At 44.9% G+C, this 27,293-nt stretch overlaps 1 protein-coding gene across 1 annotated transcript; it reads left to right on the top strand.

The window, feature by feature from the left end:
* The first annotated feature begins 3,439 nt into the window (after nucleotides 1-3,439).
* actr8 (actin related protein 8) lies at nucleotides 3,440-25,591 on the top strand. The gene is made up of 13 exons (XM_021566550.2): nucleotides 3,440-3,743; nucleotides 4,093-4,263; nucleotides 11,679-11,789; nucleotides 12,826-12,930; nucleotides 13,090-13,263; nucleotides 17,788-17,881; nucleotides 19,014-19,146; nucleotides 20,861-21,014; nucleotides 23,757-23,852; nucleotides 23,997-24,137; nucleotides 24,265-24,538; nucleotides 24,779-24,942; nucleotides 25,111-25,591. Exons 1-13 carry the CDS (start codon nucleotides 3,600-3,602, stop codon nucleotides 25,252-25,254), a joined length of 1,905 nt encoding a protein of 634 aa, XP_021422225.1. The 5' UTR covers nucleotides 3,440-3,599; the 3' UTR covers nucleotides 25,255-25,591.
* Nucleotides 25,592-27,293: the final 1,702 nt, after the last annotated feature.

The raw sequence follows: 27,293 nt of genomic DNA, 5'->3' as shown, positions 1-27,293 counted from the left end.
TTATTGACTAACTTTAATGAGTATACAATATTACACTTTATTTTCCTTTATAAAGCTCTGTAGTACCACATTTTGTATAAGATGTGCATTTTCACACACTGAATTAAATGGAAAATCTTACTCAAAAACAACATATGGATTTCAGATGCTTATAAATTTGTGTCTAATTGTTTACTACATAATTACTTTTCCCCTGATTTCTACTGAATAAAAATATAAATGCAACATGCAACAATTTCAAAGATTTTACTAAGTTACAGGTCATATGAGGAAATCAGTCAATTGATATAAATGTTTTTGTCACGTCTTCTCCCGCTCCCCCTCTCTGGCGCTCGAGGTCGCCAGGCTGCTTATCACACCTGTCACCATTGTTACGCCCATCAGCGCTTCATCGGACTCACCTGGACTCCATCACGTTATTAATTACCTCCCTTATATCTGTCACTGCCTCAGTTTCTTTCCAAGACAGCATTAATGTTGATATGTGTCCCTTGTCCAGACGCTGTTCGTGTTTTGTTTCATGTCTGTTTATTCATTAAATATTCAATCCCTGTACTTGCTTTACGTCTCCCAGCGTCTGGCCTTACAGAATTCTGACTCCACAATTTGAAGCATCAGGGAGTTTTTTGTTTTTGTTGGTGATGCCGGGTCCGGGTGCTGCTGCCGAAGCAACCGGGGATGCCTCAGCTGGCTCGAGAGGCTCCCATGCCTCAGCTGGTTCGAGAGGTTCACAAGCCTGGGTTGGCTCGGCAGGCTCCCACGCCATGCCTCAGCCGACTCGTCAGGCTCCCGCGGCTCAGCCGGCTCGTCATGCTCCCGAGGCTCTGTCGGCTCGTCCTGCTCCCGAGGCTCTGTCGGCTCGTCCTGCTCCCGAGGCTCAGCCGGCTCGTCCTGCTCCCGAGGCTCAGCCGGCTCGTCCTGCTCCCGAGGCTCAGCCGGCTCGTCATGCTCCCGAGGCTCAGCCGGCTCGTCATGCTCCCGAGGCTCAGCCGGCTCGTCATGCTCCCGAGGCTCAGCCGGCTCGTCATGCTCCCGCGGCTCAGCCGGCTCGTCATGCTCCCGCGCCTCAGCCGGCTCGTCATGCTCCCGCCCTTCAGCCGGCTCGTCATGCTCCCGCCCTTCAGCCGGCTCGTCATGCTCCCGCCCTTCAGCCGGCTCGTCATGCTCCCGCCCTTCAGCCGGCTCGTCAGGCTCCCGCGCCTCAGCCGGCTCGTCAGGCTCTCCCAGGTGGGACGCCAGGTGGCGCCCCTGGGAGAGAGGGGTACTGTCACTCGAGGTCGCCAGGCTTGTCAGGCTCTCCCAGGTGGGACGCCAGGTGGCGCCCCTGGGAGAAAGGGGTACTGTCACTCGAGGTCGCCAGTCACTCGAGGTCGCCAGGCTGCTGATCATTACGCACACCTGTCACCATCATTACGCGCATCAGCACTTCCTCGGACTCACCTGAACTCCATTACGTTATTAATAACCTCCCCTATATCCGTCACTGCCTCAGTTTCTTTCCCAAGCCAGCATTAATGCCGTTATGTGTCCCTTGTACAGACACTGTTTGTGTTATGTTTCCTTTCTGTTTATTCATTCAATATTGTCACAATCATTTAGAGATTGATTGGACCAAGGTGCAGCGTGGTAGGCGTACATTTTATTTTATTTAAATGACACCGAAAAAACAACAAAATACAAAAACGAACGTAAAGCTACATGCAGTGCAGAAAGCAACTACACACAAACAAGACCCCACAATCTAAGGTGGGAAAAAGGGCTGCCTAAGTATGATCCCCAATCAGAGACAACGATAAACAGCTGCCTCTGATTGGGAACCATACTAGGCTAACAAATGGAAACATAGATTTGCCCACCCAAGTCACACCCTGACCTAACCAAATAGAGAATAAAAAAGGCTCTCTAAGGTCAGGGCGTGACAAATATTCACTCCCTGTACTTGCTTCTCATCTCCCAGCATCTGTCCATACAGTATAAGGGTATAATCTATGGATTTCATGACTGGGAATGCAGATATGCATCTGTTGGTCACAGATACCTTTAAAAAAATGGGCCTCAGGATTTTGTCACTGTATTTTTGTGCATACAAACTGCCATCGATAAAATGCAATTGTGTTCATTGTCTGTAGCTTATGCCTGCCCGTACCATAACCCCACCGCCACCATGGGGCACACTGTTCACAACGTTGACATCACCAAACCGCTCGCCCACACGACGCCATACGCATGGTCTGCAGTTGTGAGGCCGGTTAGACGTACTGCCAAATTCTCTAAAACAATGTTGGAGGTAGCTTATGGTAGAGAAATTAACATTGAATTCTCTGGCAACAGCTCTGATGCCAGATAATTAAATGTTAATTTCTCTATTATAAGCTGCCTCCAACATTGTTTTAGAGAATTTGGCAGTACGTCTAACCGGCCTCACAACTGCAGACCATGTGTATGGCGTCGTGTGGGCGAGCGGTTTGGTGATGTCAACGTTGTGAACAACGTTGTTGGCCTAGTATGGTTCCCAATCAGAGGCAGCTGTTTAGCCCATATTTATTACACAGAGAAAACAGAAACTCCCGGAAGGGAGATAAAAGTGCATATTAGGATATACATAATATAAAAAGTACATGAATTATAAAGTTGTGGCAAATATAGTGATTAATGTGTAGGGAGACTGTCAGAATTGAGCATAACGGTAAAATAGTGGACCCAAAGTGACCCAAAATGGGAATGAAGAGGATCGTAAATTGTAGGGAACAAATCCCTCTCTGGATGACCAACCAACGACATTGAGCCCAATGTTCAATGAAAAGCATTGCATTGTATTTGCAGAGTCTGAACTATTTACAGTTTATTCTAGGTTTGATAGTCTGGACTTTAATACTGAGAAGGAAGAGCTGCTGTGTGAACTCATCATTAGCACAAGACGAAAATAGATTTTGTAATAGAAGAAGTATTGTTGCATTAAAGGGGCTATAAGAAGTTACTAAATATTTTCTTTTTACTTAGAATTATTATTTTTTGTATCTATTTATTTAACAATTTAATTACGTTTTTTGCAGATGTGTACTGACACGGTCATTTCAACGGTCATTTCAACTGGTGTTTGTAAATTCATCAGTTATCTGACAGACAAACGCACCCTAAATATTTCGATTTGTAGCGAACTTTAAAATAATTCACTGTGGGGATTGAACTTGATCATAATAAACTAATTGTGTTAATTTACATAGCTTTCTAGGGCAGACCGCAGTGCTTTTGGCTTTTGAACTCGTGACTTCAAGCTCCAGACCTGACACCGGCGGCCTAGAACTAATAGGCAAATATCCATACTTGTAAAAAAATTTAACATTCCATCCCGAAGTCCAGCGCGCTATTGGCTCTGCGTTTATAAACCCAGGGTCATTACACTACATTGCTTCTTTCTTTGGTGTGCTAAGTGTAGATATTGGACGATATTTTTCCTGTTACGTTTTATGGTCGGCCACCCAATTAAAATCATGGGAATAGTCATGGTTGTCCAGCAAACTGATGTTATGTTAGTAGCTACTAATGTAGAAACTGTGATACAGATTTGGTTTTAGCTTTATTGCCCACGACACTCCACAATGACACAAGCGGAGAGAGAGCAAGAAAACGGCAAAGAGAAAGAAAAGGAAAAGGAGCGAGAGAAGGAGAAAGAGAAAGAAAAGGAACAGCGTGGTATCAAAAGACCAATCGCACCACCGGTTATCCCAGAGCCTCTTCAAGAAGTAAGTTGCAAAGCAGCGTTAAACGGGCCAAGGATTGATATGAGATTCAAATACGAACATATTAAATAATTATATGGGAATAATGTTTAGTTTGCACAGACTGCTATGGCAGCTACACATGGGCTAATGTTAACTAGCTAGCAGCTTGCCGACTCAACGATTTACGAAGGCGCTACTAGCTGGCGGACTGGAACTCCGACGTCACATTTTCTAAATAAAAAAACTGAACACAGAACCCAAAGCCCACAATTACACACTACAATGTCAAGGTTACTCTGTCTTGCAGTCCCCGTTCTGTTTGCTTCCTTGTTTATGAATACATTTTGTGACCTTACATCTCCCTTCACAGCAAATTCAAAGCAACTTTATCGTTGTGTTACACCCTGGATCGAAAACATTGAGAATTGGAAGAGCAACCGACACGCTTCCTGCGACTGTCCCGCACGTCATAGCCCGCAGACATAAACAAACGTGCCAGCCCCGATATGAGGATGGATGGCTGGTGAGAGAAGGCCTGAATGTGAGTCAAAAATGACCAACATATATGGGGTCAATTTCACGCCATATGTATTGAATTTAAAATAGACTAAATCGTGAACATGAAAAATTGAGAATGTTAACATATTGTAGCGACCCGCACAGACAGCTGTGTGTTATGTGTTAGGCTATTAGTTGGTTGTGTTGCACTTACCAGTACCCAGTGTTCGCAGGGTCCGACATGCCAATCAACCTGCTATCTGTCAATCACGGGAATGCCTGGAATGTTCTGATGCCGGTCTTCCTTGCGGTTGGCGGAGTGAAGGGGGGTTGGGCAGGGGGATGGAGCATTGGAAGTTAAGACCAGGTTTAGCCATTCTTCTTCCTCTTACTTCTGTTCTTCACAAGAGAAGGTCACAGTTGGTTTGTAGGGTATCTTTCATTTATTTGGTGTGGGCTACGGCCAAACAGTAGCCTGTGTAAAGTTGGGTTAATAAACCGTCAATTCGTTAACTCAATCCTCTGTGGACAATTGTTCCTTTATGATCTAGTCTGGCCATTACATTGGTGTCAGAAGTAAGAACGTTGATAAAAGTTAGCCAGCTAGCTAGCTGACTTATTTGGCTAGCTACCGTTGGTGAGAACAGGGTTGAAAATGCTTTGAGGGAATCCGAAAGTGAAGGTGGAGGTAGGGGACGATTATGGCCAAGGAGGTGCGTGTGCATGGACGTCGGAGATCGCCAGGGCGTCAGAGGCCGCTTGAGGGAGGACGTTAGACTGATGGCGGCTGAGGCGGACATGAGTGCCTCGTCGACTGTGCTACGCGAGGATTCTGGTGGGCGGACCGAAGGGGTGGCGGAGGAATCTGGGGCTCAGGATGTAAACAAACATGGCGGCGCCCAGTTCCCGGTTGTGTCCGTATCATTTAAGACCCTGAAGTATTCCGGTAAGGCGGATTGGGAAGCTTTTCATGCTCAATTTGAACTGTTAGCTCATTTTAGGGGGTGGTCAAATGAAGATCGGGCACTGCAGTTGGCTTTATGCCTCTCGGATGATGCTCTGGCCTGTTTGATATTGATTAGCCCCCAGACGTCATTATGGTGCTTTAGTGGGAGCACCGAGGAGGCGCTATGGACAGTGTGTACAGCCTGGGCTACTGCACTCCGAACTGAGTAATAGACGCAGGCAGCCTGGAGAGCCTCTATGGGTGCTAGCTAATGACATTGACTAACTACAACATTTTCAGACAAGATAGAACTGCCAAAGGGGGTGGTGTTGCAATCTACTCCAAAGATAGCCTGCAGAGTTCTGTCCTACTATCCAGGTCTGTACCCAAACAATTTGAACTTCTACTTTTAAAAATCCACCTCTAAAAACAAGTCTCCGTTGCCGCCTGCTATAGACCACCCTCTGCCCCCAGCTGTGCTCTGGACACCATATGTGAACTGATTGCCCCCCATCTATCTTCAGAGCTCGTGCTGCTAGCCGACCTAAACTGGAACATGCTTAACACCCCAGCCATCCTACAATCTAAGCTTGATGCCCTCAATCTCACACAAATTATCAATGAACCTACCAGGTACCTCCCCGAAGCCGTAAACACGGCACCCTCATAGATATCATCCTAACCAATTTGCCCTCTAAATACACCTCTGCTGTCTTCAACCAAGATCTCAGCGATCACTGCCTCATTGCCTGCATCAGTAATGGGTCAGCGGTCAAACGACCTCCACTCATCACTGTCAAACGCTCCCTGAAACACTTCAGCGAGCAGGCCTTTCTAATCGACCTGGTCGGGGTATCCTGGAAGGATATTGATCTCATCCCGTCAGTAGAGGATGCCTGGATATTTTTTTTAAATGCCTTCCTAACCATCTTAAATAAGCATGCCCCATTCAAGAAATTTAGAACCAGGAACAGATATAGCCCTTGGTTCACCCCAGACCTGACTGCCCTTAACCAACACAAAAACATCCTATGGCGTTCTGCATTAGCATCGAACAATCCCCGTGATATGCAGCTTTTCAGGGAAGCTAGAAACCATTATACACAGTTAGAAAAGCCAAGGCTAGCTTTTTCAAGCAGAAGTTTGCTTCCTGCAACACTAACTCAAAAAAGTTCTGGGACACTGTAATGTCCATGGAGAATAAGAACACCTCCTCCCAGCTGCCCACTGCACTGAAGATAGGAAACACTGTCACCACTGATAAATCCACAATAATTGAGAATTTCAAGAAGCATTTTTCTACGGCTGGCCATGCTTTCCACCTGGCTACCCCTACCCCGGTCAACAGCACTGCACCCCCCACGGCAACTCGCCCAAGCCTTCCCAATTTCTCCCAAATCCAGTCAGCTGATATTAGGAAAGAGCTGCAAAATCTGGACCCCTACAAATCAGCGGGCTAGACAATCTGGACCCTTTCTTTCTAAAATGATCTGCCGAAATTGTTGCCACCCCTATTACTTGCCTGTTCAACCTCTCCTTCGTGTCGTCTGAGATTCCCAAAGATTGGAAAGCAGCTGCGGTCATACCCCTCTTCAAAGGGGGGGGGACACTCTTGTCACAAACTGCTACAGACCTATATCTATCCTACCCTGCCTTTCTAAGGTCTTCGAAAGCTAAGTCAACAAACAGATTACCGACCATTTCGAATCTCACCATACCCTCTCTGCTATGCAATCTGGTTTCAGAGCTGGTCATGGGTGCACCTCAGCCACGCTCAAGGTCCTAAACGATATCTTAACCGCCATCGATAAGAAACATTACTGTGCAGCCGTATTCATTGATCTGGCCAAGGCTTTCGACTCTGTCAATCACCACATCCTCATCGGCAGACTCGACAGCCTTGGTTTCTCAAATTATTGCCTCGCCTGGTTCACCAACTACTTCTCCGATAGAGTTCAGTTTGTCAAATCGGAGAGTCTGTTGTCCGGACCTCTGGCAGTCTCTATGGGGGTGCCACAGCGTTCAATTCTTGGACCGACTCTCTTCTCTGTATACATCAATGATGTCACTCTTGCTGTCTCTGATCTCTGATCCACCTCTACGCAGACGACACCATTCTGTATACTTCTGGCCCTTCTTTGGACACTGTTAACAACCCTCCAGGCAAGCTTCAATGCCATACAACTCTCCTTCAGTGGCCTCCAATTGCTCTTAAATACAAGTAAAACTAAATGCATGCTCTTCAACCGATCGCTGCCCGCCTGTCCAGCATCACTACTCTGGACGGCTCTGACTTAGAATACGTGGACAACTACAAATACCTAGGGGTCTGGTTAGACTGTAAACTCTCCTTCCAGACCCACATCAAACATCTCCAATCCAAAGTTAAATCTATAATTGGCTTCCTATTTCGCAATAAAGCATCCTTCACACATGCTGCCAAACATAACCTTCTGGGGGAAGCAGACGAGGGCAAGCTGGTGGAGCCTGTTGTCACTGTGGAGTGGGTGCCCTGCTCCGCCCTGGTTGTCACTGGGTCCACAGTAACCCTGGTGAGGCCAGATATTGTGCCAGGTTGGACTCAGTGTGAACCCACAACTGTGCAGCTCCGCACAGTCACAGGTGAGCTGGCTCCCGACAGCAGTGTCTGGTATACCTCGATGACATCCTGGCCCATGGCAGCTCCTTCCAGTCAGCCCTGGGGGCACTACGGCGTGTGCTGGAGAGGGTGGCTGCCGCAGGTCTGAAGCTCCACCCCGAGAAGTGCCACTTCATAAGGAGAGAGGTCTCCTTCTTGGGCCACAGAGTGGGGAAGGAGGGGATCAGCACCATGGAGGACAAGGTGGGGGCTGTCAGAGACTGACCCACCCCCACCGACCAGCGTCAGCTGAAGAGCTTCCTGGGCCTGGCCTCGATCTACAGGAGGTTTGTACGGGGCTTCTCAAGCGTTGCTGCTCCCCTGAACCGCCTGCTGCCGAAGGACAAGACCTTCACTTGGGACAGTGGAGTGTGACGAAGCCTTCAACACCCTCAAACGTGCACTGATCGAGGCCCCCGTGCTCGCCCCCCCTGACCTCACCATGCCCTTTATCCTGGACACAGACTCTAGCAATGTGGGCATGGGTGGGGTGCTGGCCCAGGTGGGGCCAGAGGGGAAGAGAGTGGTGGCGTACTTCAGCAAAACATTTGACAAACATGAGCGCCGCTACTGTGTCACCCGGTGGGAGCTCCTGGCTGTGGTGGCTTCCATCAAACACTTCAAGTACTACCTGGGTGGCCTGCCCTTTACTGTAAGGACGGACCACTCTGCTCATAGGTGGCTCATGTCTTTCAGAGAGCCAGAGGGACAGGTGGCTCGCTGGTTGGAGGAGCTTCAGCCGTATGACTTCACAGTGGTGCACAGGGCAGGGGCACGCCACTCCAACGCCGACGCCATGTCCCGTCGGCCTTGTACTGCAGACGGCTGCCGCCACTGTGGGCGGAGAGAGGGACGGGAGAGAGCGCTGTGTGCAGAGGAAGGGGTCTGGGCCACAGTGTGTCGGGCGAGCGGGCCTGTCTGTTGTGAGCTGCAGACCGTCAACATGGCTGAATGGGGGCAGCAGCAGGGACGGGACACAGACCTACAGCAGCAGGGACGGGACACAGACCTACAGCAGCAGGGACGGGACACAGACCTACAGCAGCAGGGACGGGACACAGACCTACAGCAGCAGGGACGGGACACAGACCTACAGCAGCAGGGACGGGACACAGACCTACAGCAGCAGGGACGGGACACAGACCTACAGCAGCAGGGACGGGACACAGACCTACAGCAGCAGGGACGGGACACAGACCTAGAGCAGCAGGGACGGGACACAGACCTACAGCCAGTGCTACAGTGGGTAGAGGTGCAGGTGAGGCCACCATGGGAAGAGGTGACAGCCAAAGGGTTGTGGTCAAAGTTTGAGAGACTGCGGCTGGCTGATGTTGTGCTACAGCGGGCATGGAAGGAATCATCTACGGGAGAGGTGGCAGGTGGTGGTCCCAAAAGCACTGCGGGAGGCTGTGCTCCAGAGTGCTCATGGGGGGGTGGGGACTGGACACTGGGGTCACAAAAACACTCCGCCACCTCCGTCAGTAAAATTATAAATATAAATTGGTAATATTTGCCAATTTATATATTTTCAGAGTTACAATGACTTGTAAAAGTGTCTCAGAACTCTGCTGAATTACCTCAATTGAAGGTCAGCTAAGTTTACCTAGGCGACTTAACGTTACTAGGTCGGTATATGAAGTTGTTATATTATCATTAGTAGTCTATTATCAGGTAAAATAATATGCTTATTAGACCAATGGAGACCCATTGTCTACTCCTCCCTCTATACCCCGCCCTTCACGGAAAAATAATGCCAAAACTCGCAATTGAAAAGACTGGCAGTGACCGCAAAGAAATCGACATCGAAAGCAAAGATATGAGTAGCGTAACGAAAAGGCAGTACATGCAGGCAAGAGCGTAGGCTAAATGTATTCAATAGGATTGGTTGCTGGGAAAGTTTAACCGAAAACATTTTTTGCATTCGTTTTCAAATACAGTGCCTTGCGAAAGTATTCGGCCCCCTTGAACTTTGCGACCTTTTGACACATTTCAGGCTTCAAACATAAAGATATAAAACTGTATTTTTTGTGAAGAATCAACAACAAGTGGGGCACAATCATGAAGTGGAACGACATTTATTGGATATTTCAAACTTTTTTAACAAATCAAAAACTGAAAAATTGGGCGTGCAAAATTATTCAGCCCCTTTACTTTCAGTGCAGCAAACTCTCTCCAGAAGTTCAGTGAGGATCTCTGAATGATCCAATGTTGACCTAAATGACTAATGATGATAAATACAATCCACCTGTGTGTAATCAAGTCTCCGTATAAATGCACCTGCACTGTGATAGTCTCAGAGGTCTGTTAAAAGCGCAGAGAGCATCATGAAGAACAAGGAACACACCAGGCAGGTCCGAGATACTGTTGTGAAGAAGTTTAAAGCCGGATTTGGATAAAAAAAAGATTTCCCAAGCTTTAAACATCCCAAGGAGCACTGTGTAAGCGATAATATTGAAATGGAAGGAGTATCAGACCACTGCAAATCTACCAAGACCTGGCCGTCCCTCTAAACTTTCAGCTCATACAAGGAGAAGACTGATCAGAGATGCAGCCAAGAGGCCCATGATCACTCTGGATGAACTGCAGAGATCTACAGCTGAGGTGGGAGACTCTGTCCATAGGACAACAATCAGTCGTATATTGCACAAATCTGGCCTTTATGGAAGAGTGGCAAGAAGAAAGCTATTTCTTAAAGATATCCATAAAAAGTGTTGTTTAAAGTTTGCCACAAGTCACCTGGGAGACACACCAAACATGTGGAAGAAGGTGCTCTGGTCAGATGAAACCAAAATAGAATTTTTTGGCAACAATGCAAAACGTTATGTTTGGCGTAAAAGCAACACAGCTGAACACACCATCCCCACTGTCAAACATAGTGGTGGCAGCATCATGGTTTGGGCCTGCTTTTCTTCAGCAGGGACAGGGAAGATGGTTAAAATTGATGGGAAGATGGATGGAGCCAAATACAGGACCATTCTGGAAGAACCTGATGGAGTCTGCAAAAGACCTGAGACTGGGACGGAGATTTGTCTTCCAACAAGACAATGATCCAAAACATAAAGCAAAATCTACAATGGAATGGTTCAAAAATAAACATATCCAGGTGTTAGAATGGCCAAGTCAAAGTCCAGACCTGAATCCAATCGAGAATCTGTGGAAAGAACTGAAAACGGCTGTTCACAAATGCTCTCCATCCAACCTCACTGAGCTCGAGCTGTTTTGCAAGGAGGAATGGGAAAAAATGTCCGTCTCTCGATGTGCAAAACTGATAGAGACATACCCCAAGCGACTTACAGCTGTAATCGCAGCAAAAGGTGGCGCTACAAAGTATTAACTTAAGGGGGCTGAATAATTTTGCACGCCCAATTTTTCAGTTTTTGATTTGTTAAAAAAGTTTGAAATATCCAATAAATGTCGTTCCACTTCATGATTGTGTCCCACTTGTTGTTGATTCTTCACAAAAAAATACAGTTTTATATCTTTATGTTTGAAGCCTGAAATGTGGCAAAAGGTCGCAAAGTTCAAGGGGGCCGAATACTTTTGCAAGGCACTGTATATATAAAAAACATTTGTCATAGTTTTGCTCTCGCTTTAAAATGATTTGCTTACAAGTTTTGGGGTTTTGCTTTTGATGTCTTATTTTTTTGTTTACAATTCTATACATTTTGCTTTCAAATGTTTGTTTTTTGATTTCAACATCATTATCTCACCCGTCCTCAAAAATATGTTTACATTCTCAACTTTATTTTTCATGTTCACAATTTATTTGATTTTGAATTCAATACATATGGCGTGAAATTGACCCCCTACCAACACACACATATACACACTGCCACCCCTATAATCCTCCAATGTGTACTCTCTCTCAACAAAGAAACCAGAGAGTAATGAACAGAGGCAGAATGGTCTCAAAATGGTTGACCAGGCCATCTGGTCAAAGAAGATGTCCAATGGCGTACGGAGGACGCCCGTGTCTGCTGAACAGGTGTGTGTAGTTGTATGTGCAGGGCTCTACGTATCTTTACCTATGTAGCCGGTGTGTATGTCTGTTCTACAGCACAATCAGGTGACCACATGTCTCTGATTGTGCGGGACAGTCCCAGATTTTGTTCTACAAACAATCATGTCCTGCATTTTATCAACAAATTCAAACACCACTAATTTACAAAAAAATATGTAGATTTGTTCCGTATTTCAGTCTGACATTACAACCTGTCTCGTATAGTCACTGCGCTCTTTCTGCATCACCAAATTCGGCTCATGGCAAAAAAGTAGGATAAGTGTGCTTCAAATAGCTTGTTCGGTGTAGTGCTGCCAGAACGTTGCTCCGGCACTTTTCACAATGGTTCTCGTTTAGTAAAGTTAGACCAAAGCTAAATCAATTGCCTTGGAATTTCACATACAGATTAATTAGTGTTCTACATAACCCCCAAAAATAGCATAGTGTTAACAATGTTACACCAAAACACCACCGTAGTCATTTATTTTTAGCATGGTTAGCAGAATATTCACATTGTTTTTCTTATGCGGCCAAAACTCAACAGTGCGCGGCACTAGGCAGAAATTGCTTGGATTGAAAAAAACTACAGGAAGGTGGAGTAGTTTAACACTATATGCTCTAATTTACAACAAAACAAGTAATGGTAGAAGCTCAATGCTTATATAAACTGACTGAGATCAAATGTTTGGCATGCAGATGCAGGTTGAATGTTTCACAGGTAAAACCTGAAGAATTATCATCATTCACGATTGACTGTAGTGATGGCCTATTTTGAAAGTATGTATGCCTAACTGGGTATTAAAAATATAACATTATTTTGAGACTATGTGTGGGCAAAAATTGCAATTGGAGGATGTATATTATGTAATGATATTCAATAAACAACATATGTCGGTACAAACTTTGAGCATTTATTACATTTTGTATTCATGTAGGCTATACTGTCCTGCCAAAATCATCCTGTTGTCTCGCAGCTCATGAACGACCGTTTGATAGTCTGTTTGGGTATGTTGTCTTGCAGGCCAGGTCTTATAACAGACTGATTCGACCAGCAGGTCTGGACACTAGCTCCAGGATGAAGTGGACCACCACAGCACACCATCCAGAGCACCTGGTGGGAGAGGAGGTGAGGGAGTACAGCACATCTGGACACAATACATGCATGTTAAAGAGCAGGTTACTTTCAGAAATTGTTTTCAGTATATAAGTCCTTTGTCATTTTGTCAATCATTGATTTCTCCCTCCTCTCTTGCTTTGTTTTCTCTCCCCTCTGTCCTAATGGCAGGCATTGTATGTAAACCCCACTGACTGTTACAACGTGCACTGGCCCATCAGCAGGGGGCAGCTCAATGTGCACGGCGGTGCAGGGGGTTCTCTGACTGCTGTCCTGGCCGATCTGGAGGCCATCTGGAGCCACGTCATCCAGAAACAACTGGAAATCCCCCTAAAAGACCTCAAGGTACAGGACAGACAATTGGCTCACTTCACACTACAGTGCCTGAATATTACCAGTCAAAAGTTTGGACACACCTACTCATTGAAGGGCTTTTCTTTATTTAGATGTTCTACATTGTAGAATGATAGTTTTGATGTCGTCACTATGAAATAACACATATGGAATCATGTAGTAACACCATAAACGTGTTACACAAATCAAAATATATGTTTTATATTTGAGATTCTTCAAAGTAGCCACCCTTTGCCTTGCTGACAGCTTTGCACACTCTTGGCATTCTCTCAACCAGCTTCACCTGGAATGATATTCCAACAGTCTTAAAGGAGTTCCCATATATGCTGAGCACTTGTTGGCTACTTTTCCTTCACTCTGTGGTCCAACTCATCCCAAACCATCTCAATTGGGTTGAGGTCGGGTGATTGTGGAGGCCAGGTCATCTGACTTACCCCATCACTCTCCTTCATGGTCAAATAGCCCTTACACAGCCCGGAGGTGTGTTGGGTCATTTTCCTGTTGTAAAATAAATGATTGTGCCACTAAGCGCAAACCAGATTGGATGGCGTATGGCTGCAGAATGCTGTGGTAGCCGTGCTGGTTAAGTGTGCCATGAATTCTAAATAAATCCCTGACAGTGTCACCAGCAAAGCACCATCACACCTCCTCCATACTTCACGTTGGGAACCACAAATGCAGAGATGCGTCTCACAAAGACACGCGCCGGTCAGAACCAAAAATCTCAAATTTGGTTTCATCAGACCAAAGGACAGATTTCCACCAGTCTGATGTCCATTGCTCGTGTTTCTGGCCCAAGCAAGTCTCTTTTTATTATTGGTGTCCTTTAGTTGTGGTTTCTTTGCCATAATTTGACCAGGAAGGCCTGATTCACACAGTGTACTCTGAACAGTTGATGTTGAGATGTCTGTTACTTGAACTCTGTGAAGCATTTATTTGGGCTGCAATCTGAGACTGGTAACTCTAATGAACTTATCCTCTGCAGCAGAGGTAACTCTGGGTCTTCCTTTCCTATAAAAACCTTTATTTAACCAGGAAGGGCTGATCATCCTGGCCAAGATAGGCAGCACTAAGTCATTACACAATTTCAGACAGACAACAAGAAAAACTACAGGTAATCTAGTAAAATACCATATCATTCACAAGAGTATAACAAAATCATAAAACAGCAAATTAACAACAATCGGCCTCAAAATCCTTCAATAATGATTTAAAAACACCAATCGGGACAAGTTCTTCCAGTTTAAAAGTATTTTGTAAGGCGTTCCAAGCCGTTGGCGCAGAGTACATAAAAGCCCTTTTACCAAATTCAGTTGGGACATTTGGAACAGTTATCAGGATAAAGTCCAGCGAACAAAGAGAGTACCCACCACATTTCTGAACAATAAAAATTCCCAAATATAATGGTAGTAACCCCAAAATGGCTTTGTAAATAAAAGTATACCAGTGACTGAGCCTACGATTGACTAGATAAGGCCAGCCAACCTTGGTAAATAAAGTGCAGTGGTGCGTAAGGGTTTTGCAGTTTAAAATACGTCTCAATGCTCCATGGTAAAGGCTGTCAATTGATCTCAAACACTGAGCGGAAGCATTCATATATAAAATATCCCCATAGTCTAGTAAAGGCAAAAATGTAGTTGATACTAGCCACCTTCTGGCTTCAAAGGAAAAACGCCTTATTCCTAAAATAAAATCCCAGCTTCAGTAAAAAAAAAATTGTAAGTTGTTGAATATGCAATTTAAAAGAAGCCTTCATCAATTAAAATTCCAAGATGATAAAATTCCAATCTCATTGCATGAGCAGGTGAAAGGTTCAAAGGTCTATTTCTTGCTTTAGAAAACTTCAATTGAACAGTATAAAAAGCAGTTTGCAACTTCTGGAAATCTTTTGTGAAAGACGAAGCACAACAAATTACAGTATCATCAGCATAATGGAGAAGTTGAGCATTTTGCAAATTTTTGTCTAAATGATTTATATTAATAGTGAATAAGAGGGGACCAAGTACAGAGCCCTGGGGCACACCATTACAGACAGACAGTTTAACAGACATGAGCCCATCAAATTGAGTGCACTGAGTTCTATCATACAGATAGATGGCAAACCATGCAACTGCATGCTCCGAAAGACCGACGCCTGACAATCTCTGCCTCAGTATAGCATGATCAATTGTATCAAAAGCCTTAGAGACCAATAAAAAGTGAGACAGTGCTGTTTTTTGTCAAAGGCTTCAGTGATATCATTTAAAACCTTCATGGCTGCTTTAATTGTGCTATTCTTCTCCCTGAAGCCCGATTGGTACATTGATGAAATAGTTAGTATATAAAAACTATTTTAGCTGTTCACTCACAAGGGTTTCAAGTATTTTCTCCAGGGGTGACCGCTTTGAGATTGACCTATAATTATTTAAGAGTTGATCTTCTCCTTTTAAAAGTGGTAGGACAAATGCTGATTTCTAGATCTTTGGAATTTCATTACATTCCAGAGTTAAATTGAACAGATATGTAAGTGGTTAAGCTATGAAATCACCTGCCAGTTTAATCAGTGATCAAGAAGATCAGGACCTGCAAGCTTTCTCTGATCTATGGATTGCAGGGCTTTTATGTACCACCTGCACTGAAAATGGCAAAAAGCTAAAAGTTTTACCAACTCTCACTGGTTCATCCACACGGGGTTGTACAAAGACTGAGGATACTGAATCAAACAGCCTACCAGATGATACAAAGTGCGCATTGAAACAATTCAGCATTTCAGTTTTGTCAAATACAGCAACAGAGTCCTTCAATACACATGACGGTAAATCATTAACATTACCGTTACCAGACATAGACTTAATAGCCTTCTAAAACTTTCTAGGGTCATACAGGTTATCAGTGGTAACAGACATAAAATATTCAGACTTTGTCTTCCTGAGAAGAAAATAACACTTGTTTCGTAACTGCCTAAAAATAAGCCAATCAGCATCAGAACATGATTTTCTTGTTTGGTTCCTATTTGGAAGAAAACATCATGAAAGAATTTCCAGGCAGTTTCCACAGGAATAAGCTCAATCTGGGTCCAGTCAAAATAAAACAAATCATGAAAAAAAGCCTGCTTATTAAACTCTTAAAATTAATTTCTCTTACAAATAAAGCGTGGGGTTGTCTTAGGAACTTTAGTATTTCTAACAGCAACAACAGCACAATGGTCACCTCTTACTCCCACCTGAGACGCAGACGTCTCATCTAGACACCTGGAAATGCAAATGCGCTACGCTAAATGCTAAATGTACTTGTTAAAACTCAAACTTTCATTAAAACACACATGCAGGGTATTGAATTAAAGCTACACTCGTTGTGAATCTAGCCAACAAGTCAGATTTTTAAAATGCTTTTCGGCGAAAGCATGAGAAGCTATTATCTGATAGCATGCAACACCCCAATATACCTGAAGGGGACGTAAACAAAATAATTAGCGTAGCCGGCGCTACACAAAACGCAGAAATAAAATATAAAACATTCATTACCTTTGATGATATTCTTTGTTGGCACTCCTATATGTTCCATAAACATCACAATTGGGTCTTTTTCCCGATTAAATCCGTCCATGTATGCCCAAAATATCCATTTGTATAGCCTGTCTGGTTCAGGAAACAGCTCCGTTCCAAAACGCAACGTCATTTTTTAAAATTATATAAGTTGCCTATATTCTTTGACAAAACACTTCAAACTACTTTTCTAACCCAACTTTAGGTATTTGTAAACGTTAATAATCGATCAAATTGATCACTGGGCGATCTGTATTCAATAGCAGCTACTGAAGAAAACGTTGTCCTTTCTCTCTCTTCCAAAAATCTTTTCCTGTATGCTGGACGAAATGAAGGATCTATTTGTCATTACACAAAGGATTTTTGTCAATGAAAATGACGTTTTTGGCGACATCGTGTGGAAGTTGTAGGAACTGCAAGCTCCCGGATATATATTTTTGATTGCAATAAACAATTCAGAGACTGGCGGATTAATACTTTTCTGTGGTTTTTGTGACCAGGTTTTTCTTGGGATTTCGCTTGCTGTTCACGGTCTGTTATAGTCACAGACATTATTTAACCAGTTTTAGAAACTTCAGAGTGTTTTCTATCCACACATACTAATCATATGCATATACTATATTCCTGGCATGAGTAGCAGGATGCTGAAATGTTGCGCGATTTTTAACAGAATGTTCGAAAAAGTAGTGGGTCGACTTAAGAGGTCATTTGAAGAATCTCAAATATAAATATATTTTGATTTGGTTACTACATGATTCCATATGTGTTATTTCATAGATTTGATGTCTTCACTATTATTCTACAATGTAGAAAATAGTAAAAATTAAGAAAAACCCTTGAATGAGTAGGTGTGTCCAAACTTTTGACTGGTACTGTATATATTTTTTTTTTACCTGACTAAACCTAACAAATCATAACATGTAGCAGAGACAATGTTGTGGTCAGTTTTATTTTGTACTCTGATCTAATCTCTTGTTTGTTGGGTTGGCAGTATTACAGATGTATCCTTTTAGTCCCTGACATCTATAACAGGCATCACATCAAGGAACTGGTCAACATGCTGCTGCTCAACATGGGCTTTTCAGGTACAATACACACTAAATGGCTACACCTGAGTTGACCCTTGTATTATTCATGTTTTTTTGTTGTTGCACTGTCTATGCACACTTACAGGGCCCTTCACACATACACTCACTTCATAATTTGCTCACACACATAATATGCACATTTATACTGACTTTACACACACCCACTCATACAATCATCATATACACTGCTGTTTATCATATCCTGATGCCTAGTCACCTTTCCCTTATACATATTTACTTTTGCGCTTTGTTTTACCCACATACTCATATCCGTAAGTTGACATTAAATAGTTGGATCGGATGATACTCGTGATCTGAAAAAAATGAAGTGTTAAGTAGATGTTGGCAATGTACCTCCCTGCACGTTCTCACTGCAAAAAAAGCTGTAGAATAGGAGCAGAGAGGTGTGTCTGTGTCCTCAACTTGCAACAGGCAGCCTCGTTTGCTGTTACTCAGTCAGAATGCACATCAGTGTTTCATTTTTTCTCTCCATACCCTTGCCTGCTTGTTAGATATTATGCACATTGATAGCTTTATAGCAAATGTCCTTGCAATGTGATTTATCATAGTAGTAGCCAGGCAGCAGCAATCTGAATGATCAGACCAAAAACATGCAAGGAAAATTGATCTGGTGAAATGTTGAACCGAGTGGATGGAGAAATACAGCTTCACTCTTATCCAACCAGAGCAGCAGGATCAAAGTAGAGCCCGCCCTTCTCTTTAAAGACAGCCAGTGGAGTTATTTAGACCATGTAGAACCTCTCGCATTACTGACTGACATGAGAAAGATGCGTGCTGTCACCAGAAAATATATATCATTACAAAAAATACTTGGACCGTAATTTTATCCAGAAATTTGCCCATATCTGTTAGGATACTCGTTTTGTCTGGCTACTCGGCACAACCCTAGTAAATATGGTACTGGAACTGATCCTGTATATATAGCTTGTTTGCTTGCTTTTTTTGTAATTTTTTATTTCTATTTCTTGTGTTTGTGTTCTACATTGTTATGTTTAGTATAACATTGTTATTGATTACTGCATTGTTGGGTTTAGAGCTGGCCAGAAATGCATTTAGCTGTACTTGTGTATATGACTTTGAAACTTGATTGTCGCTCCTTGGTCTGCAGCGATCGTAGTCCACCAGGAGTCTGTGTGTGCTACCTTCGGCAGTGGCCTGAGCAGTGCCTGTGTGGTGGACGTGGGCGACCAGAAGACCAGTCTGTGTTGTGTGGAGGACGGGGTGTCTCACCGCAACTCCAGGTGGGTATATTGCATCATGCATCTCATATGTATATATTGTACTCTATACTATGCCACTGTATCTTAGTCCAATGCCGCTCTGACACATATGTAAATATATTCTTAATACATTCCTTACTTTGATTTACGTGTATTTTGCTTATATGTTGTGAAACTGTTAGATATTACTGCACTGTCGGAGCTGGAAGCACAAGCATTTCGCTACACCCGCAATAACATCTGCTAAACACGTGTATGTGACCAATAAAATTGAATTAATTCCAAAGTCCCTCTTTGCCATGCAAATTAACTGAATCCCCAAAAAACAAATTTCCACTGCATTTCAGCCCTGCCACAAAAGGACCAGCTGACATCATGTCAGTGATTCTCTCGTTAGCACAGGTGTGAGTGTTGAGGAGGACAAGGCTGGAGATCTCTCTGTCATGCTGATTGAGTTTGAATAACAGACTAGAAGCTTCAAAAGGAGGGTGGTGCTTGGAATCATTGTTCTTCCTCTGTCAACCATGGTTACCTGCAAGGAAACATGTGCCGTCATCATTGCTTTGCACGAAAAGGGCTTCACAGGCAAGGATATTGCTGCCAGTAAGATTGCACCTAAATCAACCATTTATCAGATCATCAAGAACTTCAAGGAGAGCGGTTCAATTGTTGTGAAGAAGGCTTCAGGGCGCCCAAGAAAGTCCAGCAAGGTCCAGAACCGTCTCCTAAAGTTGATTCAGCTGCGGGATCAGGGCACCACCAGTACAGAGCTTGCTCAGGAATGGCAGCAGGCAGGTGTGAGTGCATCTGCACACACAGTGAGGTGAAGACTTTTGGATGATGGCCTGGTGTCAAGAAGGGCAGCAAAGAAGCCACTTCTCTCCAGGCAAAACATCAGGGACAGACTGATATTCTGCAAAAGGTACAGGGATTGGACTTCTGAGGACTAGGGTAAAGTCATTTTTTCTGATGAATCCCCTTTCTGATTGTTTGAGGCATCTGGAAAAAAGCTTGTCTGGAGAAGACAAGGTGAGCGCTACCATCAGTCCTGTCATGCCAACAGGAAAAAGCATCCTGAGACCATTCATGTGTGGGGTTGCTTCTCAGCCAAGGGAGTGGGCTCACTCACAATTTTGCCTAAGAACACAGCCATGAATAAAGAATGGTACCAACACATCCTCCGAGAGCAACTTCTCCCAACCATCCATCCAGGAACAGTTTGGTGACGAGCAATGCCTTTTCCAGCATGATGGAGCACCTTGGCAAAAGTAATAACTAAGTGGCTCTGGGAACAAAACATCAATATTTTGGGTCCATGGCCAGGAAACTCCCCAGACCTTAATCCCATTGAGAACTTGTGGTCAATCCTCAAGAGGCGGTTGGACAAACAAAAACCCACAAATTCTGACAAACTCCAAACATTGATTATTCAACAATGGGCTGCCATCAGTCAGGATGTGGCCCAGAAGTTAATTGACATCATGCCAGTGTGGATTGCAGAGGTCTTGAAAAAGGGGTCAACACTGCAAATATTGACTCTTTGCATCAACTTCATGTTATTGTCTATAAAAGCCTTTTGTCACTTATGAAATGCTTGTAATTATTACTTCAGTATTCCATAGTAACATCTGACAAAAATATCTAAAGACACTGAAGCAGCAGACTTTGTGAAAATGTATATTTGTGTCATTCTCAAAACTTTTGGCAACGACTGTACATGTCTGTCCTCCTGCAGGCTGTGTCTGGCATACGGGGGTGCTGATGTCACCCGCTGTTTCTTCTGGCTCCTGCAGAGGGCAGGCTTCCCATACAGGGAGTGTCAGCTCTCCAACAGGGTGGACTGCATCCTGCTGCAACAGCTCAAAGAGACCTTCTGCCACCTTGACCAGGTACTTAAACATCAAAGTCATAAGGCATCAATCGGAAGCCTGAAAAAGGGAGGAGCTTCTTTAACTTGTCCATTTTAAGAAACAGTTATTTTTACAGAATTTCTATCAACATGTTAAATATGCAACCAGAGGTTAAAAAAATACCACTTCCACACACAGAGACGTGTACAAAGCTCTCCCTCGCCCTCCATTTGGTAAATCTGACCACTATCCTCCTGATTCCTGCTTACAAGAAAATTTTAAAGCAGGAAGCACCAGTGAATCAGTCTATAAAAAAAGTGGTCAGATGAAGCAGATGCTAAACTACAGGACTGTTTTGCTAGCACAGACTGGAATATGTTCTGGGATTCTTCCAATGGCATTGAGGAGGACACCATATCAGTCACTGGCTTTATCAATAAGTGCATCGAGGACATCGTCCCCACAGTGACTGTACTTACATACCCCAACCAGTAGCCATGGATTACAGGCAACATTCGCACTGAGCTAAAGGGTAGAGCTGCCACTTTCAAGGAGTGGGAAGCTATAAGTTTATGCCCTCCGACGAACTATCAAACAGGCAAAGTGTCAATACAGGACTAAGATCGAGTCGTACTACACCGACTCTGATGCTCGTCGGATGTGGCAGGGCCTGCAAACTATTGCAGACAAGAAACGGAAGTACAGCCGAGAGCTGCCCAGTGACACGAGCCTACCAGATTAGCTAAATAACTTCTATGCTCGCTTTGAGGCAAACAACACTGAAATATGCATGAGAGCATCAACTGTTACGGATGACTGTGTGATCACGCTCTCTGCAGTCGATGTGAGTAAGACCTTTAAACAGGTCAACATTCACAAGGCTGCTGGGCCAGACGGATTACCAGGACGTGTACTCCGAGCATGCACTGACCAACTGGCAAGTATCTTCACTGACATTTTCAACCTGTCCCTGTCTGAGTCTGTAATACCTAAATGTTTCAAGCAGACCACCATTGTCCAAGAACAGTAAGGTAACCTGCCTAAATGACTACCGACCCGTAGCACTCACGTCTGTAGCCAAGAAATGCTTTGAAAGGCTGGTCATGGCTCACATCAACACCATTATACCAGAAACCCTATACCCACTCCAGTTTGCATACCGCACCAACAGATCCACAGATGATGCCATCTCTATTGCACTCCACACTGCCTTTTCCCACCTGGACAAAAGGAACACCTATGTGTGAATGCTATTCATTGACTAAAGCTCAGCGTTCAACACCATAGTGCCCTCAAAGCTCATCACTAAGCTAAGGACCCTGGGACTAAACATCTCCCTCTGCAACTGGATCCTGACTTCCTGACGGGCCCCCCCCCAGGTAGTAAGGGTAGGTAACAACACATCTGCCATGCTGACCCTCAACACAGGGGCCCCTCAGGGGTGCGTGCTCATTCCCTTGCAGTACTCCCTGTTGACTCATGACTGCACGGCCAGGCACAACTCCAACACCACCATTAAGTTTGCTGATGACACAACGGTGGTTGGCCTGATCACCAACAACGATGAGACAGCCTATAGGGAGGAGGCCAGAGACCTGATCATGTGGTGCAAGACAAAAGAGTTGATTGTGGACTACAGGAAAAAGACGACCGAGCATGCCCCCATTCTCATCGACGGGGCTGTAGTGGAGCAGGTTGAGTGTTTCAAGTTCCTTGGTGTCCACATCACGAACAAACTAACATGGTCCAAGCACACCAAGACAGTCGTGAAGAGGGCACAACAAAACCTATTCCCCCTCAGGAGACTGAAAATATTTGGAATGGGTCCTCAGATCCCCAAAAGGTTCTACAGCTGCACCATCGAAAGCATCCTGACGGGTTACATCACTGCCTGGTATGGAAACTGCTCGGCCTCCGACAACAAGGCACTACAGAGGGTAGTGCGTACGGCCCAGTACATCACCGGGCCCAAGCCTCCTGCCATCTAGGACCTCTATACCAGGCGGTGTCAGAGGAAAGGCCCTAAATATCATCGGACTCCAGCCACCCTAGTCATAGACTGTTCTCTACTACCGCACGGCAAGGGGTACCAGAGCGCCAAGTCTAGGTCCAAAAGGCTTCTAAACAGCTTCTACTGCCAAGCCATAAGACTCCCGAACATCTAATCAAATGGCTACCCAGACTATTTGCACCCCCCTCCCCCCCTGCTACTACTACTCTATTTATTTTCTAAAACTTAAACAAACCTACCTGCATGTACATATTATCTCAATTACCTTGACATCGGTGCCCCCGCACAATGACACTGACTCTGTACCAGTGCACCCCGTATATAGCCGCGCTGTTGTTATTTACTGCTGCTCTTTAATTACTTGTTTTTCTTATCGCTTATTTTTTAGGTATTTTTTTCAACTGCATCTTTGGTTAAGGGCTTGTACTTAAGCATTTCACTGTAAGGTCTACACCCGTTGTATTCTGCGCATGTGACATTCAATTTTGATTTAGTTTCTTCTATGGTGTGCCCTAATAACTAAGTCCCTGGTGCACTTTTCAATGTAAGGACTCTCCAACCCTGGTCTTGAAGTGCGAACTGTTTGGTTATGGCTTTTATTTCATTACATCACAACATGCCAGTTTCAAATGGCCAACTAATGAATCATGGTCTTCCGTCTGGGCTATAAGGCCATAGCTGAAATAAGGTGCCTTACTGAAGAACGGGGCGTAGGAATAAAAGGTGATACCCCTTTTCTACATGCTCAGCTCTTTTCCCTTTTTCTCCAGGACATCTCTGGGCTTCAAGACCACGAGTTCCGCACCCGTTTCCCAGAGTCCCCTGCACTTCTTTACCAGGTTCGACTTGGCGATGAGAAACTGCAGGTATGTATACACACCCAGTCAGGGAAGGGCTGTCAGTGGTAAAGCGGATTATTGTGGTTTTGAAGCCCAATTTTGATATTGAAGATGACTATAATAAATATGACATAATAAATGCTGTCACAATGTATCGTTTGTGTACCTCAGGCTCCTATGGCCTTGTTCTACCCCACCACGTTTGGAATAGTGGGCCAGAAGATGACCTCCTTGCAGCACAGATCTCAGGGTGACCCAGAGGACCCACATGATGAACACTACCTACTGGGAACCCAGAGCAAGCAGGACCAGGTAGTCTAGGAACACCTGACTCAATCCTATTAGAACTATCTGATTGGCTGATACTTCCTCTCTCTGTTTCCACCTTTCCCTTCCTCCTCTCTCCATCTCATCCTCCCTCTCCCATTATTATGCTCAGTCCTCTAAAGCCTCAGCAGAGCGTAAATCCCTTCCCAAGCCGCCTGGGTTCGAGGGGGAGTTGAGCAGCCAGGGTGGGGACCCCTCAGAACGTGGAGGTGGTGCCCATGGCCAGGATGTGGAGCTGGGACACTCCCAGAACGACTGCCTGATGGGAGGAGCAGAGATGGAGGAGCCTCCCTCAGCACTCCTCTCCAGGAAGACTGCCATGACCCAGTTTGAGGGCAAAGCGCTAGGCTTGGACAAAGCCATCCTACACAGCATCGATTGCTGTGGTAAGCAAAATATCCTGCTTCAAAACTCTGTCCTATAATACAGTATCTTATTTTATTCTACCATAAACACGAGGTAACACTAAATAATAAACATAAGATATAGATAAAACATTATTGGACATGATATTCATTATTCTGTTATGAAGTGAGGGTAAATTGTGAATTCTAAGCAGTGGTTTCCAATGTTGGATGTTTTGATAGGGGAATGTTAGGTTTTGTGTGTATTTTGTTTGTGCCCAGCATCTGACGAGACCAAGAGGAAGATGTACAGCTCCATCCTGGTGGTGGGGGGAGGCCTGCTGTTTCACAGGGCCCAGGAGTTCCTGCAGCACCGCATCCTCAACAAGATGCCTCCCTCCTTCCGCAGGGTGGTGGAGAGCGTGGAGGTCATCACACGACCCAAGGTACACTGGCTTCTACGTACACTGGCTTTACAGTGGACTAACATGGTCCTGAGGCATGCAGAAGACCAGGTGTTTATATCTAGTCTAACACAGTGGGTATAAAATGCAATCTTGCAGGAGTTTGTGTGTCGCTCCAAGCAGAGGTGTTTTAATGGCTGTGTTTTCCAGGATATGGACCCTCGCCTGATCTCGTGGAAGGGGGGAGCGGTGCTGGCCTGCCTGGACACCACCCAGGAGATGTGGATCCACCAGAGGGAGTGGCAGCGCTTTGGTGTGCGCATGCTGAGGGAGAGGGCTGCGTTTGTCTGGTGAACCACCCCAGACTACATCCCACTGGAACAAGGGAGCACAGAGGGAGAAGCCCATTACTTTAGACAGTAAAACATTGGCACAGGTACTACTCACAGAGAAAGACTGCCGGACACACAATATAAGGCAAATACTTAACCTGGGCACTGTCCCTCGTAGGCTTCAACATCTCTCTCTTAGTACCTTATATTGTGTAGTGTAATGTGTACTGCATGTCTTTCTGACAGTTTAACTGGTGCCTGTGTGGTAGATTGTTTAAATAGCTGTTTTGTTCACAGTTTCTTTCTTCTGGCATTGTGGATGTTAAATTTGATTAAAAACATACTTATTTCTTGAAGGACTTACTGTTTTGACATTTCTTATAGACCTTATGTATGTTGGAAGAAATTTGATTTGAGGCATATTTAACGGTAAAATGTTATGAACGTGGCCTCCCGGGTGCTAGCTGTGCCACCAGAGACTCTGGGTTCGAGCCCAGGCTCTGTCGCAGCCGGCCGCGACCGGGAGGTCCGTGGGGTGACGCACATTTGGCCTAGCGTCGTCCGGATTAGGGAGGGTTTGGCCGGTAGGGATATCCTTGTCTCATCACGCACTAGTGACTCCTGTGGCGGGCCGGGCGCATGCACGCTGACTAGGCCGCTAGGTGTACAGCGTTTCCTCCGACACATTGGTGTGGTCGGCTTCCGGGTTGGATGCGCGCTGTGTTAAGAACCATTGCGGCTTGGTTGGGTTGTGTATCGGAGGACGCATGACTTTCAACCTTCGTCTCTCCCGAGCCCGTACGGGAGTTGTAGCGATGAGACAAGACAGTGACTACTAACAATTGGATACCACGAAATCAGGGAGAAAAAGGGTAAAATAACAAAACCATTTTTTTTTATGAACGTGTACCTATTCTACTTCACAATTAGCTAAGACGCCACATGTGTTTGCGACGCAGAGGATCTGAGATCGAGCACCAGTAAGGACGCTATACTTAAACGATCAGTGATGCTTGTCACAGTAAAATGCTATGACTAACTCCTGTAGTGTCATTCATCATACCCCTAGTAAATCAAATTTGATTTAAACATGCACTACATGACCAAAAGTATTTGGACACCTGCTTGTCGAACATCTCATTACAAAAATCATGGGCATTAATATGGAGTTTGTCCCCTCTTTGCTGCTATAACAGCATCCACTCTTCTGGGAAGGCTTTCCCCTAGATGTTGGAACATTGCTGCGGAACTTGCTTCCATTCAGCCACAAGATTATTAGTGAGGTTGGGTGATTTAGGCCTGACTCGCAGTCTGCGTTCCAATTCATCCCACCAATCTTGACAAACCATTTCTGTATGGACCTCGCTTTGTGCACGGGGGCATTGTCATGCTGAAACTGTTGCCACAAAGTTGTAAGCACAGAATCGTCTAGAATGTCATTGTATGCTGTTAAGATTTCCCGTCACTGGAACTAAGGAGCCTCGTCTGAACTATGAAAAACAGCCCCAGACCATTATTCTTCCTCCACCAAACTTTACAGTTGACACTATGCATTAGGGCTGTTAACATTCTCCTGGCATCTTCCAAACCCAGATTTGTACGTTGGACTGCCAGATGGTGAAGCGGGATTCATCACTCCAGAGTCCAATGGCGGCGAGCTTTACACCACTCCAGCTGACGCTTGGCATTGTGCATGGTGATCTTAGCCTTGTGTGCGGCTGCTCGCCCATGGAAACCAATTTTATGATGCTCCAGACGAACCGTTGTGCTGATGTTGCTTCCCGAGTCAGTTTGGAACACAGTAGTGAGTGTTGCCACCGAGGACAGAAGCTTTTTACTCGCTTCAGCAGTCCCGTTCTGTGAGCTTGTGTGGCCTACCACTTTGCGGCTGAGCCGTTGTTGCTCCTAGACGTTTCCCCTTCACAATAACAGCACTTACAGTTGACTGGGGCAGTTCTAGCAGGGCAGAAAGTGGACAAATTGATTTATTGGAAAGGTGGCATCCTATGACTGCCATGTTGAAAGTCACTGAGCTCTTCAGAATGGACAGTCTACTGCCAA

This window comes from Oncorhynchus mykiss, chromosome 16, assembly GCF_013265735.2.
Source record: "Oncorhynchus mykiss isolate Arlee chromosome 16, USDA_OmykA_1.1, whole genome shotgun sequence".
NCBI lineage: Eukaryota > Metazoa > Chordata > Actinopteri > Salmoniformes > Salmonidae > Oncorhynchus > Oncorhynchus mykiss.
The sequence above is the reverse complement of the archived record's forward strand: the minus strand, read 5'-3'. Positions and strand labels throughout refer to the sequence as shown.

Excerpts from the sequence above, each read along its gene's own strand:
- actr8 (XM_021566550.2), top strand. The coding sequence starts at position 3,600 with ATGACACAAGCGGAGAGAGAGCAAGAAAACGGCAAAGAGAAAGAAAAG. Across the intron at positions 11,790-12,825 it reads CGCCCGTGTCTGCTGAACAG|GCCAGGTCTTATAACAGACT; the intron begins GTGTGTGTAGTT and ends GTTGTCTTGCAG. Across the intron at positions 24,539-24,778 it reads ACACAGCATCGATTGCTGTG|CATCTGACGAGACCAAGAGG; the intron begins GTAAGCAAAATA and ends GTTTGTGCCCAG.